At 36.9% G+C, this 19,779-nt stretch overlaps 1 protein-coding gene across 3 annotated transcripts in view; it reads left to right on the plus strand.

Annotated features, from left to right (window-relative positions):
• The window catches only part of GABRB2 (gamma-aminobutyric acid type A receptor subunit beta2), a 141,324-nt gene that overhangs the window by 113,913 nt on the left and 7,632 nt on the right, over positions 1–19,779 (plus strand). For 2 of the 3 annotated variants that reach the window (XM_068159563.1, XM_068159554.1), the window contains 4 exons: positions 1,706–1,843; positions 2,791–2,943; positions 4,057–4,301; positions 17,454–17,504. In XM_068159563.1, coding sequence (XP_068015664.1) covers positions 1,706–1,843; positions 2,791–2,943; positions 4,057–4,301; positions 17,454–17,504 — 587 coding nt within the window. The remainder of the gene's footprint in view (positions 1–1,705; positions 1,844–2,790; positions 2,944–4,056; positions 4,302–17,453; positions 17,505–19,779) is intronic. The other variant, XM_068159572.1, reaches the window with a different exon arrangement.

Consider the following 19,779-nt stretch of genomic DNA (forward strand, 5'->3'; position numbering starts at 1 on the left):
AATTACTGGGATAATTTCTCTGTCTCAGAAAGAGAGAGAAGTACTTTAATGAAAGCTTGAAGAGACTTCCTGAAATTCTTCATCATGATACCAAATAACAAGTCTTGTCATTCAGTGTCCAAGTCTTAGCATTTCCCCAGAGGAGGTACCTTAAGCAGCAGGGCATTCTGCAGTGTCCCCAAAGCAGCAGCCCAGAGCTGTGTATTTTGAAATCATCAGTTTGAACTTTTGGATGAAATTTTCAATGGGAATTCTGCTTTCCTCAAGAAGTAGTTGATATTTGACTAGTATTGAAGCTGTGAGAATACAGGGAGAGGCTTAACCAGTGTTTTAAGGTAGAAAGAGAATGCTGGAGCATTTGGCAATTTGCCAGAAAATAAAACCTGGAGTTCTGCATGACCCTTGGTACGATGAGGCAATTCAAGTCAAACCATGTGTAGGCAGTTGTGCAGAGCCAACAGATGTTCTTAAAAAAAACAAACCAACAAACCCAAGAGCTACTTGGACTCTGTAAATGTATTTTCTCTTACGTAAAAAGGTGTGTTTTGTTTGGCTTGGCTTTTTTGCTGTAATGTAGTGTAACATTTGTCAGAAAGAAAAAAAAATTGATTTATTAGTTATGAAGTTTAATAGTTAAATAGCCTCAAAATTAAATAAATGACCTTGTTTAATCTGCTGAGTTCAGTAAATGAGATCAGACTCTGGAGCTTCCTGTTGAAGGGCAGGGCAGATTTGGAATAGAATATCAGCAAAACTTAGCAATATCACAAAGTAAGACAAGAGTGAACCCTCACAACAAAGTGTTTACTATTACTCTTTCTAAACTCTCTAAGGATTTTTTTTCATAATATATCCTTGCTTTTACATCTCAAGATCATTCAGTTTATTAATTTATTTTATTTTAGCTTTTATTTTATTCTCGTGTCTGAAATCCTAGAGTGCAACTTGACAAAGATAAAGTGATGATAGACAAGGAAGCATAAGTAAACTCTCTGGCTCTTTTCTCAGATAGACTCATGATCAGATAAGTAAATGATATCATGACAACCTGATGAATTTCAGGTCTGCAGAATCTGCATGCATTCCTCACCCTGTGTAACTCTTGGAAAAATTGCCAAAAAACCTTAATTCACTAAATGAGGGATTTGTGCTTCATGAAAGTACTGAAACAGATGTGTTCCCTTCAAATGTCTTACTGAAGCGGGCATGTCTTACCATGAACACAATGGTTAACGACCTCCATCCATGTACCATTTATCTTCCAGGAAAAGTACTTTTTAAAGCAAATGAAGCAGGCCTGGAAGTACTTACCAGCGCCAATGTTTCAGCCCAGAGGCTGAAATTACAGCAAACCCACACTCTCATATCTAACCTTGGGATCAGAAGTTACCTTAAGATTTGTGTACAGTTGCTGGCTATATATGGGATGTGTGTAGTCATATTTGTTTTGTAAAGTATGCTTTATTAATACTTGTATATAATATATCTTTGTTTAAAAAACAAAATTGAAAGACACCGAGGATTGCCATTTGAACTTCTATTTAGAATTGCCTCTGTCTGTCTATGTTTATCTGTTATGTTTATGCTATTAATAGTTTAATTTTAGAAATATTTGAAGTTATTTTCTGAGTTGATTATTCTCTGGGCTGTTCTCCATGATTTCAGAAGAGATATGTATCTTAACTATTCAATTCTGTTTTTATAGATGGCTATACAACAGATGACATTGAATTTTACTGGCGTGGGGGTGATAATGCAGTAACGGGAGTGACAAAGATCGAACTGCCACAGTTCTCCATTGTAGACTACAAGCTTATCACCAAGAATGTTGTTTTCTCTACAGGTTTGTGGAAGGGAAGCTAAAAGGGGAATTCACTGGGAGGATTTTTTAGAAATTGGTTAATTCTCAATGTGAAGTTCAGAATCTGAGCAAAAAAATTTAGAAACAGAAATAAATTAGCGCAGTAGTGTAAGTTTTGAAAGGAGCAGTTTTAATTACAAATTTCATAATAAGGCATCACTTGTTAACATATGAGAAGGATACAGTAGTCTGTCTTGTTAAGGCTCTGTCAAGCTGTTATTTTCTGTTTTCTTAGGAAAACTGATTAAGCCACTTAAACACCTCAGCGCTCTAAAGCCAATAGAAAGTAACCCAGCCTCTAGGAAATATAGGAACCTTTGTCTTGCTGTTTCTAGGTGTTCCTTGTGTGGACGCGTTAGACTAAAACATTTCAATGATATTAAATTGTTCAAGAGTGATAGCAGTTGGGTTTGGTTATTGCTATGTGACATGGATATGGATAGAAAGGATGTTTAAAGTGAGTATAGAAAGATTGTGTACCCCCAAATTCTTCAAAGACAAGCAGAAACAGAACTTGAAAAATGGTGTGTAGGCAGTCATTTGCACAAGTGCTTCATATACCAAAACATTTCTGGTGTCCAGTTGCATTGCTCGGAAAGGAAGTTACAAAAAGGCTGGCACTGAAGCAGGAATACTGCAGCTTGTCCAGAAAGAAGCATTTGTGCACATGGATGCTCTGAAATGTATTTTGGATGTTGATTGCTGAATATTACAATTATTAGCAGATATGCACCTAGAGCATCTTGCTACCCTTAGAATAAAAGACTGTTTAATCCCAGTTCTTGCTAGAAATTCTGCAGCTGATTATCCTGGATCTTTCAACTCTGTGTGTACTCTGTGTTGCATGAAACCATAAAACCAAAATGACAGAAAAATGTTTTCAGGCTCTATACAAGTAAATTATGGCCATACCAAATATTCTCTTTTAGGTGCCTACCCAAGGCTGTCTCTCAGCTTTAAACTTAAGAGAAACATTGGTTACTTCATTCTGCAGACCTACATGCCTTCTATTCTGATCACTATCCTGTCCTGGGTTTCGTTCTGGATTAATTATGATGCTTCAGCTGCAAGAGTTGCTTTAGGTAGGCATTTTTACACATCTCATGCAGTGTGCATTAGCTGAATGTTTTTTCTTGCTGCTGGCATAGTGGATAGTGCATGATTTAAAAAACAAATCTGTTAGATCTTTTCATGTCTGGCTTGTTAAGCTTCATATTATTTAAATCAGCAATTAAATCATCACAATTTAAATAAAAAATTAAAATGATTTCATGTCTGAATTAGCTAACTGTATAGCCATTGTAGCCAGAATTACCCTAATTGTCTCAACATTTTCTTTTGTTGTTTCACTGCTTGTTTTTTTATCTCCAAAGAGAATGCATTTATTTTGTTTTGCCCAGGGCAGTCCAGAATGCACATTCAGTACTGTGTTATTGGTTATAAATTCCTTTTCCTTTCAGGTATGAATAAAAGAAGGTTTTACTAGGGTTGTATAGGTAACTTCTCCTTACTTTGAGGGCTTTCTTCCTTACTGCATACCTTACATTCAAAAAGCGAAACCATTTCCCTAATTAATCTCTAGAGTATTCTTAGCATCTCATCACTTATCCCATGTGTGTTTGTTTATACTGTGCCCCTCGTCAGAGGATTCAAGCATGTTACCAAAATAAGTAAGAGTATCTATTGCCAAAATTTACATAAATCAGACCAATCCCTGCCAGTACATCTGTCATATAGATGAAATAACTAAATAACCATAAAATGCACAACTGAGAATTTGCCATTTGAACTTTATAGAATACTATCTGCATGTTACCAAGGCCTTTCTGTATAGCATCATCCTATAACAAGTCAAGACTGCACACATCCTGAAAATGATGGATGAGAGCAAGATAGCAGTGGCTCTAGACTGGTAATTTGTAACTGAGACTCATTAGAGAATGTCACAGTTTAGCTGATTAAACACACACTTGTAGAATCCAACTACTGTTTGTCTGATTGAACACAGTTTATGACTGTATGAAAAATAAAGGACAAAAATCAAGAATATGGACAGAGGTGGGGAGTGGGGGTTTTCTCCACCAAGAGAAAAAAATACCTAGAATTTTTCAGCTCTAGCATTTGCATATTATAACCTGTTATGCTGCAAAATTCAAAGTAACTCTGTTGATACACCTGTCAATTCTTTTTTCCAGGAATCACAACTGTGCTCACAATGACAACAATCAACACCCATCTTCGAGAGACTCTTCCCAAAATTCCATATGTGAAGGCCATTGACATGTACCTTATGGGATGTTTTGTCTTCGTTTTCATGGCTCTGCTGGAGTATGCGTTGGTCAACTACATCTTCTTTGGCAGAGGACCACAGCGTCAAAAGAAAGCAGCAGAAAAAGCTGCCAGTGCCAACAATGAGAAGTTACGAATGGATGTCAATAAGGTAAATTGAAATGGAGATACATTTTTAGCATTGCCCCAGGAAAGCAGACTTTCACTTCTGCCAGACAGAGCTTTAAAATGTAATTTCTTGTAGAAAATGAGTGGAGTAGGATTATGATGATCTTTTCTTAGCTCTGCAGAGCAGCGTACGTAGCCACCTCAGCAATGAATGCTGCCTGTAGCCTGGAAAACTGAATGATGTTTTTTCTAAAGCATGCACTCAGTTAAGCTTTACTGTGAGATATTTTCTCAGTCAGGATATAGAGTTAAATATGTTTAATCTGTTTCCAAAGGAACAAATCCAAAATGATGGCTATAGCTCTTATTCTAGTAAGAGCTGTATGGAACATTGGAAATAAAACCTAAATTTAACCTACTTTTGTAACTCTTTCGATGACCTGGATAAGAAATATTTGTTACGGGAGTGTTTAAAGCTTGAAAAGTTTGCTTATTTTGAACACATAATGGCCCAGGTTACTACTGACCAAATGAGAAACTTTTCAGAAATAAAAGCACCAACTTGCTGCACACTTAATTTTGAATCTAAAAGTGGTCCCCTGGGAATGGAGAATTGAAGCAGAAAATATGTTTGCCATGATGCATACTTTTGGAATGAGTCTCCATTACACTTAATGAAAATGGAGCACTTATCATAAAGCACTCGTCATTTTTCACTTTGACCTTTTTGGATGAGTTTCACACAGTGGCAAATTGGGCTGAATGCTAACAATGTGCTCAGTGTGAAAAGTATAAGCTTTCACACACAAGCAAAATTGGAAAGTTAAAGAAAATGAAACAAGTGAGGTTATCTTTTTTTTGGCATGGTAAGCTTTTTGGAATTTTTCAATTCAGCATGATACTTCAAGGGGAAAAGAATCACAATGGGAGTTAAAACAGAAAAATCTAAATCAGAAAATACCAAGTGATCATTTGTGAAGTGGAAACATATGTTCCATACAGCTCTTGTGGTGGAATTTCTCATGTTTGTGCAGAACTTCTACACTACCATAGTGTGCCTGCAGGCAGAAGAACATTTTGTTCTGTTTTTTGCTGGAGCAATAATAACCCATTGCATGTTGATGGCATAAAAGAGTTTTATAGATTATAGTTTATGGTCTTTTAAGATGGAGGATTATATTGTCATGGCTCAGGTCTCACCCATTCATTAATTTCCTTTCTTTTAATTTGAGAGAAACATGCTTTGCTGGTTGAAGGCAAACGCATAACGATGAGATTAGTTCTGATGCTCTGGTGCCATAGATCGTCTACCATTGTAAAGTTCATGAAGATGCTGTTAAATCTTTTTCTTTCTCTTGGTGATTTTTCAGCAATGTGAAAAAAGCTGGAAGTTTTTATTTAATTTTCAAGTTTAATTTTTAAAAATCAGTTTTGCCCTAAACAATCAAAGCTGTTAATCATTTTATAAGACTAGATCTGCATCTACCTGAAATCTTTCCTCTAACAGCAATTAAAATTTAAGGTCCATAGCTGCTGTTGTCACCACTGGCTGAGGTGTATTTTTGTGCAGTATCTCGCTTGTGATGTTTTCTGAGTCCTTATTCACGTGATGAATCTTTCAGCCATGTAGCAGAACAGCCAAAGTCTTTTTTGTACCAATCATTTTACTTAATATACCAGACCAGCATGGTTCCCAGTCTGTGACAGTTCTGCTCTGGTATCCAGATATGCTCTGATCTGATAATCAGGTTTGCAATCCCTTAAGCAATTGATAGAAAATTGTATGGGAGAGGATCAGAAAGGAGCAGTGATCAGAGAGTGTTGTCCTACTGCTCATAGACTGCTCTGGGGAGGAGGAAAGGAGCTGACAGCTATTCTTGCTGTTTGACCAGCAGCAAGAAAACAGATTCATATTTAATGGACCTGAATATTTTATCTATGAAAGGGGGTCAAATATTATGTAATTATTTTCATGTAAAAGAACCAGAAATGGGCCTGAATTGCCAAATTTGGTTCAGATGCAGGTTTCCAGAAATGTGACCAAATGAACACTCCATCTGTAATCAGGATCCAACATGGAAGGACTGATTTTATGAAGTGTGTGTGTTCTTTTGTCATATTATTGGAGAGATGCCTTTTGTGTTACTACATGGAATATTATGAATGTATCAGAACTGGATACTGTGTGAGAAGAGATTAATGCCATGAGTAACAAACCTCAAAATATGAGAATGAAAACTTTATGCAACCATTACTGCATTCAGCATAGACATTGTAAAAAAGGCAGATAAGTAGTTTGAGACTTGATGGGGTGCTTGGTGCCATGGTTTAGTTGATTAGGTGGGTTGGATTGGTTGATAGGTTGGACACAATGATCTTGAAGATCTCTTCCAACCTGGTCTATTCTATTCTATCCTATCTTTGTTCATACATTATAGACCATGAAATCTGTGCTAGATTTCTTCAGAGTCCAACACCATTTTTTTGGTAGCAGCCTCTTATAACTTTCCAAACCACAAAAAGTGGTTGGTGAGTGAAGTGTTGATTAATCTCTCCATCTACTATTAATTACAAAAATCAAACTAGAAGTTAACATGTGCCCTGCGTATGCTGTTGAATTCTTTGGCATTGAGAGATCCCAGGGTAGGCACAGTCTCTATTTTTGCTCAGTGATATTCAGAAGATACTAGAGAAGCTAGGAAACTGTACAAAAGCACAAAAGAAGCTGTTCTTCCATACCTGTGATATCTGCTGAAACCAACATAATCCCTTGGACAGGAGAATGTCCTTGTTCTTCCATTTAAGTGAACACCAGCAGGCTGGCTGCAGAGATTTCCCTGGGCTGTTCCAGACCAAATCTTTCTTTACATTTCATATTGAATTCATGTTATATGCCCAATATGGTGGATTTGGCTTGGTTTATTCATAGTCATAGAATATTTTGAGTTAGAAGGGACATTTAAAGGTCCATCAGGTCAAACCTGCCTGGAGGAATATCAGGTCACTCAAAGCCCCATCCAACCTGACCTTGAAAGTTTTTAGGGATGGAGAATTTACCACCTCTCTGGGCAACCTGGGCCAGTGTTTCACTGCTCTCATCATACAAATTTCCTTCACTTTCTCTAGTCTGAAGCATCACAACAGATTGTAACTTCTTATAGTCCCTCATTTTCAATGACTGCTGACTGTCTTTGGGGTAAGGGAAAGGAAGAGAAGGTGTTTGGCATAAGCTGTTGTTTACTTTCTGAAGTCTGAAATCTGTGTAATAAAATCATGGAGAAATTTAAAGGACAAAAAAGTCAAGGAAGATTCAGGCAATTGATAGCAGATAAATTATCACAAACTTGTTGAATTATGTTGGACGTGCTTAATTTTCCTAGCAGTTACTTCAGGTTAAAATGACTGTGTTAAGATTATTCTGATCTTGAAGCTTCTTGAGCGGCGTTCAGCAGTTTGTTTCATTCATCTAACTTGTCATATTGTGTTGTTGTTAAGGCTAATTGTTCTTTCTATAAACAGTCATATTGTTACTTAGAAGTAAATCACTGACTTTCTTCTTACTCTAGGCATCCTTCATTTCTTTCAGATAGCATTCACATCATTTCCTCGCCTCTCTTTTTAATCCTGTCATCTTACAGAATCATAGAATTGTGTAGGTTGAAAAAGGATCTTTAAGATTTACCTTTCATTTTTTCTTCAAATGCCTTTCTTATCCTTATGGCCTAAAGTTCTTTCATCTCTTCTGTTCTGAATGGTATGCTACTGCAAATCTGTATATATAAAGATAGGTAAACTCTATCTCTACTTGAAGACCTAATATGTGTCAATAATGTGATATAGGTGCTCTCGTCTGTTATGCAGTTTTATTATGTACACTTTCCTATTTTAAAGAGGAACATCAATGGTCATCAGCATCCTTTTGACCCTTTGTAGGCACATTTCATGCTACCTTCTCTTTAGGCTCAGGGGACTAATCTAATATACTGTCTGTGTTTCTTCCAGATAATTAACAGATATGTTAAAATACAGGCCCAAATTCTAACCTCTGCCTTCACACTATCATTCAACTGACTGTCTTCCTGTGGGAAATTGTACATATGTCTGGTACATACCATCTCTTCAGTTTTAAGATAGTGTGTCGAAGGCTTTACTGAAAACCATAACTTTTATCTGTTCATTCTGTAATCACATAAAAATGCTCTGGAAGAGTTTGGTCTAGAACCCTCTAATGAGGCTTTTTCCTTCTCATTATAATTTTCATTTCTGTTTCATTTTTGGATAGAAGCAGGGAGGGTGGAAGTGGGGGAGTCCACTAGGGAAGGAAACAAACTTCTGTGATATAACCCTCAAAGTTTTCTCCATTATGAAGCCTGGCTTTGACTGCAAGGAGATAATTAGCCCAACCAGGATCTCAGCCTGGTACAACTGTCTATAATTTCTGGTGTAGACCCCCTGCCTTTTTAATATATTTAGTTTATGTTTTCACAATTCAATGACTTGGTGCTCTGTCAGTGCAGATTTATCCCCACTAAGTTTCTTCCAAAATCCAGTAACTAAGATATTTTCAATTATTATTTTTTTTCTTTTACATTGTTGGATCCAAAACTTTTACCTTTGATTTTTCCATCTGGGAGCTGTGGCTTAGATGGGCTTGCTGATGCTGATCACTGTGATCTCTTTGATGCATCTTCTAGTCTTTGTGTTGTTCAGGATTTGCAGTCTGATCACCTCCTAAGCTCTGTATTTTCAGTATATTTTCCTGTGTTACTAAATTCCCAGTCAGTCTGCTGCTTACACTGCTTTTATGTCTTTTGGATTCTGTTGCTGATTTGTCCACAGCTGTGCATCTTATTTATTCCAGACTACTACAAATATTAATTGGCTTCTCTGGAGTTGTAAGAAAGATGAAAATGCTTCTCAATATCAATGGTATCTGTGTATTTATTCTGGATAGATCAGAAAACTTCTATTACAGCTATGTGGTAATTTAATGGAAACCAGAACTGTCACTGTAAAGACCATGGTAAATGAACTGGGCTGAATGAAAGCCTGATTCTTCTTCCTCTCTGAAGAAGTGCTTCTCACATCTTGCCATCTGTACGTTTGACAAGGGGTGATTATAATGGAGAAAGAGAGACTGGAAGTGTGTCAGGCAGCAGAGACAGTACTCGCTGTGAGTATTGGTATCAGTTCCTACATCAAGGCTTCTATTAAAAGAAGGGCTACAGATCCATCTCTTGATGGAGCACCTTGTTAGCTATAGAAGACACTATGATTTCCTTACCAGGATATTAGCTAGAAACAGGATGCGAGGTTTGCATTTCTTCGTCAGATATCAAAACTTACAGAGATATTGCTGTATAATGATTTGATGCATCTTACCTTCCATTTCTAGTCATGTCTAATTCTTACAAGCATGTCATTCAGGTAGTATTTAAATTATTTATTTTCTTTTTTTTGTCTTTATAGTTAGATCATCTGCTTTTAATACAGTTAAGTATTGCAGATTACCATTTCATATATAAAATCTCTTGGTTATCTTCTTTCAAAGTGATTTGATTTGCCCATTATGTTTTTTCACAATGTAAACAAGCACTGGCTGTAGGTTTAGAATGCAGTCATAATTGAAGCCTAGACATTTCTGACCTAGCTTGAAATCACAGAGATGTTGTAAGTGTAGAGTCTGTACACCTGAGTACATGACAGCACAAGTCACATAAATAAAACTTCCTCTAATTTTGCAATCATGCTGATGCTATTGTGAGAATTAATAAAGCATTTTCCCTTTGAAAAGAGCGGGAAATTGTCACCATATTATGCAAGACTTCATAAGACTGTTTATACAGATTTATTCAGTTTGTTTGTTTTGTTGTTTGCTTTTTGAATAAATGTGAACTGACACTGCTAACCTCTACATATTTAGATGAGGGTTTTTTCCTGAACACAAAGACTTTTTGAGAATATACCAAGTGTGTTTTTAAAACAGCGAGTAATACTTTCCTCAGTAGTCTTTGTATTACGCAGGCTATTCAGTCAGCACACCTGAAAGTCACAGTGCCTTGCTCTTGCACAGTGCCAAGTCACAAACAAGTGAAATTGTCAGACTAATGGTGGGGTTTTATCAGAAGTTTGGGTACTAAGTAGAGAACACAGAACTTTAATATGATAATGAGACTAAATAGCATATTAATAGATTTGAATCACAATAGTAATGTTCTCTTGAAGAATGAATGTAGGGCTTAGCAGGCTAAGAAGGTTTAAACAAATACAGTATCTTTGCAATTCATTGCCCTCCTGACCCACCTTGTTATATCCAAATTAGCACACAGTTGCTAAAGGAGGCAAGATAGCAAAGAAAGAACAAATAAAAGATTAAACTGTTCTCAGTTGCATTTAATGTGGTAACTTCTTTGCCCTCTGATTTACTTCTGCCTTGCCTCTAGCCTTTTTAGTTTCACAGCAATATTTGTTCATTTCTACCTGAAGAAATCATTCAGTGCACCTCTAGTGAGGAGGAATTACTGCAAAGGTAACTAAAAGCAGTCAGTATTTATTACATAGAACTGAAACTTATATGCTATGTGGTAAAGCTATTTCTACTATAAACCACAACTAAATATGCAAAGCACATTTGCAACAAGATGGAAAAGCTTTTGGAAAAAGGGAGGAATTTTTAAATGGTTGTATGCACAGACTTGATAAACTGAACAAGATATTAAAGCACTATATGAAGCTCTTAAAATTTCAAACTAAAATCTCAACCCCTCATTGCTCTGTGTTGCTGGAGCTAATGCTGGTGTTGTCTGATTTAATTAAAAACATTCATCCTCTTCCTTTCCCCTCCAAGGAGAGCTTTCATTTTCAGTACAGGTAAAATTGCACAAGGGCTGATTCGTAATCCAGGGTAAGGTGTTGCTTACACAAAAGTTTATTGAAGGACATGTAGTAAAACCAGGCATGGAATACAAAAACTCAGCCTTCCTGCTAAACTTACATTCATGCATTGTCAAAGAACTATTTGCATATGAAACAACAGTCAGCAATGCACAGAGTGCTCAACCATCCTTAGTGTTACGTTGAAACCAGGTTTGGTAGGAGTGAAATTTGAGGAAGTTCCAGTTGTAGCCTGCAGCACTTTGCAGAAGCAGTCAGAAGGTGATTTATTTCCACGATCTGTAGTGGTATTCCACATGACATCAGAATAAAGGTCAAGTCAACTGTGTGAGGTTTTCTTTCTGCAGCCGTGCTTCTTCGAATGCCATATTTAATTATTGTTAAGACCAGTATGTGCACACTTCATTTGTTTAGAGCACGTTACCCCTTTTGCTTTTGTAGTGCATCCACAAATCTGCCAGCCACTCCTGTCCCTGAATGAAATACATTTTTGGTTGCAAAAAAAGAATGAATTAATGCAGTTAAAACCATTATTTCAAATTTTGGGGAAATAAGGCACAGAAAAGGCAAATTATGTACAGTGAAGCTGAAGAAATGTATGCAGCTGCAGTCCAGAAGCTGGATCTGTCTAGTGAATTTGGTGAACTGATTTGCCAAAGCAGACCAGCTCTAAAGAGATTGTCAGGGTTTAATTGAATGGCCATGAATCAGTCAACTTCTATCCAAAAAGTGGTAACTCTAAATGTTGTGTACTAGGGCATCTAAACTAGCTGTGCTCATGAATCTAGAGATCACTGGATTGTGCACTCTAGGGTGGCACTAGTGGTAAAAATATTATAATGTAGGTATTAGTTTGACAACCCCTTTGACTTATTTATAGTATCTAAAATGATTTGGTTTGGTTTTTTTTGCAGATAGCAGTGCCTTGTTTCTATCTGATTTAGAGGAAATCAATTTCAGATGATCCAAAAGTCATATCAGAAGTGTTTACATAATCAGAATTACAGTATTCCAAACTGGATATGTATATTTTCTATCCCTCCTATAGTTTTTACCCATCTTCAGTCTATTGGTAGCTATTGATTATGATGCTTTGCCTTTGTTGTAGTTTGCTCTTGAGGCTGTAAGATTAGCCAGACTGAAATACTCTGCATATGGAGAAATAGGAGTTAGTATCTTCCATAATGAAAAATTTTGTAGGTTGGTAGGATTATGTCTAAGTTTAGGTATGTGTGTCTATGTACACAGGCATCTATATCTATCTATATATCTTTTTGACTCCTTAGATACTAGTTCTTAGAATCTGTCTGTAATTATATAAGGTTCTGTTAAAGCACAGAACTCCAAATCTTGTTTATTCTTACGTTCCTATTCCTCTTTTTAGGAGTGAGAGTTCATTTTTCTTGCCTACCAAATAAACTTGTTGAGCCTTCTCTTTAAACTAAATACATGTTAAAGCTATGTACTAAAAGCCCTTCATATCTGCCCTTACTTGTGTCCTCAAATTAAACTCAGCTTTCTGGAGATGTGGTTGTCAGAAACGTAACGCTTTTGGGCTTGCCTGAAGGATGCAACAATAAAAGTCAAAGAGCCAAAATCAACATGATTATTTTCATGTAATGTTTCATTTGGACCCCTTTCTATCCATGTATTTGAGGTTAACATTACAAAGGTACCTTCAGGTAACAGAAGTAAAGGTCTTCAGAAATGGACGTTTTTATCTTACATTTTGCTAATTGGAATTCTGAGGTTTGATACTTTCAAGCTACAGGAGTTTTGGGTAGGAAAAGTGTCTTTACATAAGTTCCAATTTTTGCATGGAAGGTCATTTAATTAAAGCATATAATAAAGTAGCCACACAAGAAGATCAAAAAAAGCCTTCAACGCTGTCCCGCATGACATCCCTGGAGGTGTTTAAGGCCAGGCTGGATGTGGCTCTGGGCAATCTGATTTAGTGTGAGGTGTTCCTGCCTATGGCAGGGGGGTTGAAACTAGATGATCCTTGAGGTCTCTTCCAACCCTAACAATTCTATGATTCTATGAAAAGCCTATTTAATGTAAGTACTGTTTGAAGTGAGCTAGCTGCTGAGGGGAGGGATTCTTCAGCTTTTATTTCTTCTTCCTTTTTGCAATATGATTTGTGTACAATATATACCAATTTGCAGTTTAAAAATAAACCTCTATTTGGTCTCATTAACTCATGAATAGCTTCCTTAGTTGTGAGTAGATCACCCTTCCTGAAATGCATCTTATGAAACTTCTGTAATATTAAGCATAATCATATTTAATGTAAGCACCTACCATGTTTGCATGTTAGCAAACTTCTTTCTCTTATCTCCATAAAATTCTGTCAAGAACAAACTGCACCCTATTGCAAAAAAAAACCCTGAAACCTAAACCATCAGTCTTTTTTCCCTTCATTTTAAATGTGTTCTGAAATTCTCCTACTGTATAATTATATGTGCATGCGTATATACATTGCTACAGAGCTATAATATGTTTAACTTATCAACCTCCAGTTTGGTTTAAGTTTACAAGCACAAAAGGCTAGCAACATGTCAAAGAGAAAAATAGAATCCAATTTGTATTTTCTCTAGTATTAATGCATGCACAAAACCAATTTAAGCATAGTAACAAAATTTGTAATGCTGCATAATATTGGGGTATATTTTGCACACACAGAAATTTGCTTAGAAACAAATCAGAAATGACTAACCATTTCTTGGCCACAAAGTTTCTTCATTCTTGTCACTCATTTTTAAACAAGTGACAAAAGGTTGGACTCTCCCCTAAACAAGAGACTATCAGTGTACAAGTAAATCACACAGTGATGTTCTGAGGCCAGGTTGGATGAGGCCTTAAGCAGCCAGATCTAGTTCTTAGGCATCTAGGCCCATGGCAGGGAGGTTGGTGTAGATGATCTCTGAGGTCCCTTCCAACTTAAGCCATTCAGTGATTATGTGAATTCCACCAGTGGGCCAGCTAGTCCCTCCTAGCAAACTCCCTCCCTTTATATACTGTGCATGATGTCATATGGTATGGAATATCCCTTTAGGTCAGCTGTCCTGGTTGTGTTCCTTCCCAGCTTCTCTGTGACAGGGTATAGGAAGCTGAAAAATCCTTGGCTTTGTGTAAACACTACTAAGCAGCAACTAAAACATCAGTGAGTTAACAGCATTGTTCTCCCACTTAATATGAAACAAAGTGCTGTACCAGCTAGTAGGAAGAAAATTAACTGTCCCTGCTGAAACCATGATGCCTTCTTATGTGTGCGTACATTAATCATAGGTTTGGATTGAGAGTGAAAGTCTCCTTGCAAAGAAATGATTTGAAAACATGATTAACCTTAATGTTTATTTAAGTCCCATTAAATTAATGTATCTGTTTAAGTAAAGTGAGAAGCCCATTTCCTGACTCTCTGTCTACTTTCTGTGTGTACTCACTACACTAGAATGAAAATTCCATGTACAACATCAAAGCCTTACTTAAGTAACTTCTTTCTTCCACTTTACTAGTGATTGCATTGGACTGAATGATCTCAGCCCAAATAGAAATCTGGAAAGATGTTTTTCTACAGAATCACAGTGTACTCTTTATTCTTCTTCCCTGTGTGGAAAAGGTGATTTATCTACCTTTACTCCAGGAAAAACCCAAGGATGTTTTTGTGATGTTTTAGAAGATGTTGGTGTAAGGTTCAAGCTGAGAACAGTGCACCAGTAGACCATTTCCCTGCTTTTTTATTCTGTGCTGTATTTCGAAGAGTAGTCCTGATTTTACCTAGTTCATTTGTAGGCTTTTGGTTTAGAACACTATTTTGTGCAACAGTTCATATTTCATGGGTTTATTCAAGTGTCATCCAGATAGAGATATTTTAGTCTCTCAGTCTATGTGGGCACTTATTCTGCAATGTCTTAGGTAGGGAGATGTGTGTGAGGAACAGATGCTGAAAGCAAGCATGTTTTCAACCTCTTCTCCAGAATCTACAGTACAAGGTCATTGATGTGGTATTAAAGGTAATAACCAAGAAATCACACACATCAGAGGTTAAAAGTGGATGCCTAGAAATCGAATTACAAGCAACTAGAACAGTGTTAAAGCTCCATGTTCAGACCTCCAAGTTCTCTCACCTTCTCGGTTTCAGTTCTTAATGGTCTTGTGATTATCTTGCTTGCATTTTTAGGCTTTAAAAAGCTTAAGAACCTAAAGAAAATTATTACTTAATTTGCTGTATTTCTCAGAGATTTCTGACCTGAAACCAAACAAAGTAATCTGAAATTATAACTCAGCCTAATTTTACTGTCTTATAACTGCATGCTTTGCAGCCTGACCCATGTCTTAGCCATATAGTGCAATCTGAGTCAACACACGCTAACACGGTCTCAAACAGTTGCTGCAGTGCTGGCAATAAACACAGTTCTGTACAATTTCTTAAGGACATTGTTTCCCATATGGTTATTTTGAAACATTATCATGCTTCGTAAGTTCGTGTAGTTTTCATCTCAACAGGCTTGCTTATCAAGGCAAAAATGTCTGTATAGCTTCAGGCAGGTGCCATTTAAAAATCATTAATTCCTTTTTCTTTCAGAGTGAACATAGCAGCAGCTTATAAAGGACTACCTACCTTCTACACATTACCTTGTGCAGTCAGTGCAATCTTCAGAGATCAGTGGTTCCTAATCACTAACTCAAACCTTGCTGATGAGGTGGAAGATCCCTATTACATGTAAAGTGCACTTTGTATTTCCACCTAATCTTGCTAGTCTTACTGTGGCTAGACAGGAGTGGGACGTTATTTGTTTTCCAAGCATAGGTCAGCTGCTAAGGGGTGGGAAGCTATGCTATAGATAGTACTGAGGTTTTTATCTTTAACAAATTAATATATCTAGGCATGCTATATTGGTCTTCATAGTGAAAGGGATCTTTATGTCTGTCTTCAGTTACAAAGAATGTTATTTCATAGGACCTATAAATGCTGAGACCTAATCTCAGGTATTAATCTTTGTAATAGACTTGGTACTTCAGCATCCCTTCGTGGTTTAGTTAACCAGATTTTGCTTTTGTCTAATGCCAGCCCTGCTTAACAGAAGGATATTTCTTTTGAATTTAAAACTATTTTGTTTCACCAGACACTTCTATCAGAAATTCCAGACTTGCTGTCTATCTTATCCATGGCTCCTGAGCCATTCTGTCATAAAATGAGCCATCAGTACCTGCCTCTAAATGAAGTTTATAAGTGAAAATGAACAGTATAGGAGGAAAGAAAGGTGTCAAATTACATCTTTTCAGTTCATCAGTATACATTTTTCTCCTGTGATGAAACAGTAGAGCATAATCACCAAGATGCTGTTTTACTTCTTGCTAGTAGTTTCAGATATCTGGTCATCCTTGGAGGATTCCTTATATATATATATGTATATATACGCACATATGTGTATATATACACACACATGCGTGTGTATGTATGTATGTGGGAGTTGTAATTTCCTTGTATTTTACAGTTGCTAATGTATTATTGTAAGAGGAATTCCTTAAGAAAGCCATCATTTTGGAGTTTGTAGGTAGCAGAAGAATATATAACGGTAACATTTCTACCTTTTCCTCTCTATTCCCTTTGTTTGAGGGCATCATGAATGTCATGATCTCTTTCATGGCTCCAGAGTCAGCTTTTCTTCCAGCCGACCTGGACCTATATGTGAATACCATTTGCATCATATATTTTGTCATCCACCTTTAAGACTGATTTATTTAAAACCCCACCTTCTTGCATGGTTACTGAGCTCTGGTCATTTCTTTTCCACTTTTGCTGTCACCTTTTATTTCCATGGTACTTGCTGCTGCTTTTTCTTCATCTTCATCCTCCCTTCATTTCTTGTCCCTGGGAATTTCCCCATTAAGTTTGAACTCCCCTGTTCACCATAAGGAGTCCAGTTCTATGGTTGAACAATCCTTCAGCACTAAGAGATCTTTTTAACCTTCTTCCACCTCCTTTTGAATCCACTTTTACACTTACTTTCCCCCAAAATAACTTTAACAATTGTTTTCATATCATCATATCTTCCTTGGTCAAGTGACCAGTTGGAAAAATACATTTACATCACAACCTTATGTTACCTTGAGGAGCAGAGCAAGGCAGTAATAGGACCTCTGAAGCCAGAATATTCTTATGCTAATTGTTGGCTTAGAGGTCCCTGTACCTTTTAATTAGATGTCCTATTATTACCCTAGAGTGCTTTAATTTTAAATGAAAGATAATAGCTGCCTTATCTCTAAGGAAACTGGTCTTGATTTTATTAACTTACAGGACAGAAGAATAATTGGCACATATCATTGTCCAGAAATGTATTCAACAAAGGTATCTTTCATTGTTTTCTAATGTTTTTATCCTCAGAGACTTACTATTCAGCTCCTGACCACTTATGGTCATTAAAGATCCCATGGCACTTTTTTATAGCGTGACCATCTCAATCCCAAGCATCTGGCCAAATATCAATTTATGTAACTGTTCTGCTTACCTAACATTCCCCACCACCACTCACCCACCCCATAGTTTCAATTGGCCATTCTCCATTTCCTTGATTAAAATATAGTGTATTGTTCTGCACTGTCAGTCACCGCATTTCGCCTCAGAGGTGATTGTGCTTCACTGGGAAGTGAGGCGGTTCTTCTTTCTAATGCTTGTAAAGCGCTTTGGGATCCTTTTGATTGGGCGGTGCTGTGTAGAGGAAACGTAATTCATTAACATTCTGTCTCAGGCTTTACTTACATACAAAGGCATGTTTTATTTAGAGCTGGGCGAACCTGGTTAGTGGAAATAACACTCCCAGCTCTCTCTAATCTGACAAGGAACCTTTTGTCAAAGGTTGAGAAGTAAGGTTAATTTATTGCTGTTTTGTTGGGGGTGGGGGGGTGGTGTGGTTTGCTGTTGTTTGCTCTGATTTTTACATTAATTTGTACTTCTAAATTGGAACTTCAGGAATTCCTCAGATTGGGAATTCAAAATGGCTTGGAAAATGTAGTTCTTGTTATGACCAATCCACTGTTTCAGGTGCAGGAGATTGAAATTAATGTTCAAGAAGCACCTGAAAGTTACTTTGCTTACCTGGCTGTCCTAACACTTGAAGGTTCGCCCACCGCTAACTTTTATTGTATCTTGCATTACTACTCCTGAAAAATTCTTTTGGAATATTGCAAAGTGCCGTGCTCCAACTCTCATATCAATGTGATGTGTGCAGAAGAAGACACTTTGCCCTAGAAGATAATTTAGAATACTGCTAAATGGTTTTTCTGCCCCGCGTCAATAATCTTGCTAACCACTACCAAGATTAACAGCTAAATGCATCAGTTTGCTGCATTAAGAAATATACAGAAATGCAGGCAAAAGTGATAAAAGAAACAAAGCAAGACATTAACTGAAGGAATGTTGCTAGTAAAACATGTCTGTATCTAACTCTAGTAGCCTACAGTAACTTTTCTTGCATTTGTGTTGCATTGAAAGTACACCAGCATGTACAGAGCACTCAAATTTCTAATACAATTGCAGATCAAAAGGATAAAATGTTTATAGTAAAATCATCCTAAGAAGATTTGAGACGTGAACAAATTTGTTGGCACTAAAGTCTTTCCTCAGACAGTCTCTTAGAGTGCACAACACTGAGGCTAAAGCCACTACATTAGTGGATGTTACATCCAACTTCCTCTGATGTCATGGGAACTAAAATTTCTATTCTTATTTTAAGGCTGTGTGCAACTATGGAGAATGTAGTTTGCCAATGGCTTTGCACCCCTCTTGTAAGATACTTCCCCTATGTGTTTTTAGACATTCTTGGGATCAATGAATGCCAAGTGCCTGTAATTGCCTGTGTTTTCAGGATACTGAAACAAAAATTACACCATTGTTGTCTAACCCAAACAAATCACATGAGAATTTTCTAAATAACTGCACTCGTTATAAGAAAGTGCTTGGAAGTTATTTTGAGGAGTTTCATGCATCTATTTGAAAGCTTTTTGCATATGTTTGGTTTTGTTTGTATTGCAACAGCAGAATGCTCTGTTTCTCCTTTAGTTTTGTCTAGTGCAGATGAGAACTGATTTCATGGCCTTCCTGCCTAGGACACAATGTTTCCTCAGTATGCTCCATATCATGCTATGGAGTTTTTAAAGGAATTTTTCTTGGGTTCCAGCTCAACTTTCACATTTTTTTTCAGTGCTTCTCAGAAAAGTTTGATTTCCCTAACATGCTAGAAAATTCAGAGGTTTCATATGGCTTCGATGGAGAGCAAGCAAAAATAGTTGAATTTTGCTGCTTCTCATTGAGTCATTGCATTTAATCTAAAATTAAAATAAAATGCAACTGGAGGGGTGCAAACCCACATAGATTGGAGAAAAAAAAAGAGGGAAATCTGGCATCTCGGCAATGCCAGTTTTTATGCATCTCTTGAACAGATGTAATCACTCAAATGGCAGTTTTTCAATAGGTCTAAAGTGCTTTTGTGAGTATCCAATTTCCCATTTCATGTTACTGTGAGTGGATACTACTGAAAAACAACTGTTTTCAACCCTGATCTCTCAGGGTGCTGTGAGAAATAATTACACAGGGTTGTTTTTTTTTAGTCACTTTCACAGCTTAT

The sequence above is a fragment of the Melanerpes formicivorus genome, unplaced genomic scaffold (genome assembly GCF_026170545.1).
Source record: "Melanerpes formicivorus ecotype bairdi unplaced genomic scaffold, bMelFor1.0.p_v2 SCAF_2, whole genome shotgun sequence".
Classification (NCBI taxonomy): domain Eukaryota; kingdom Metazoa; phylum Chordata; class Aves; order Piciformes; family Picidae; genus Melanerpes; species Melanerpes formicivorus.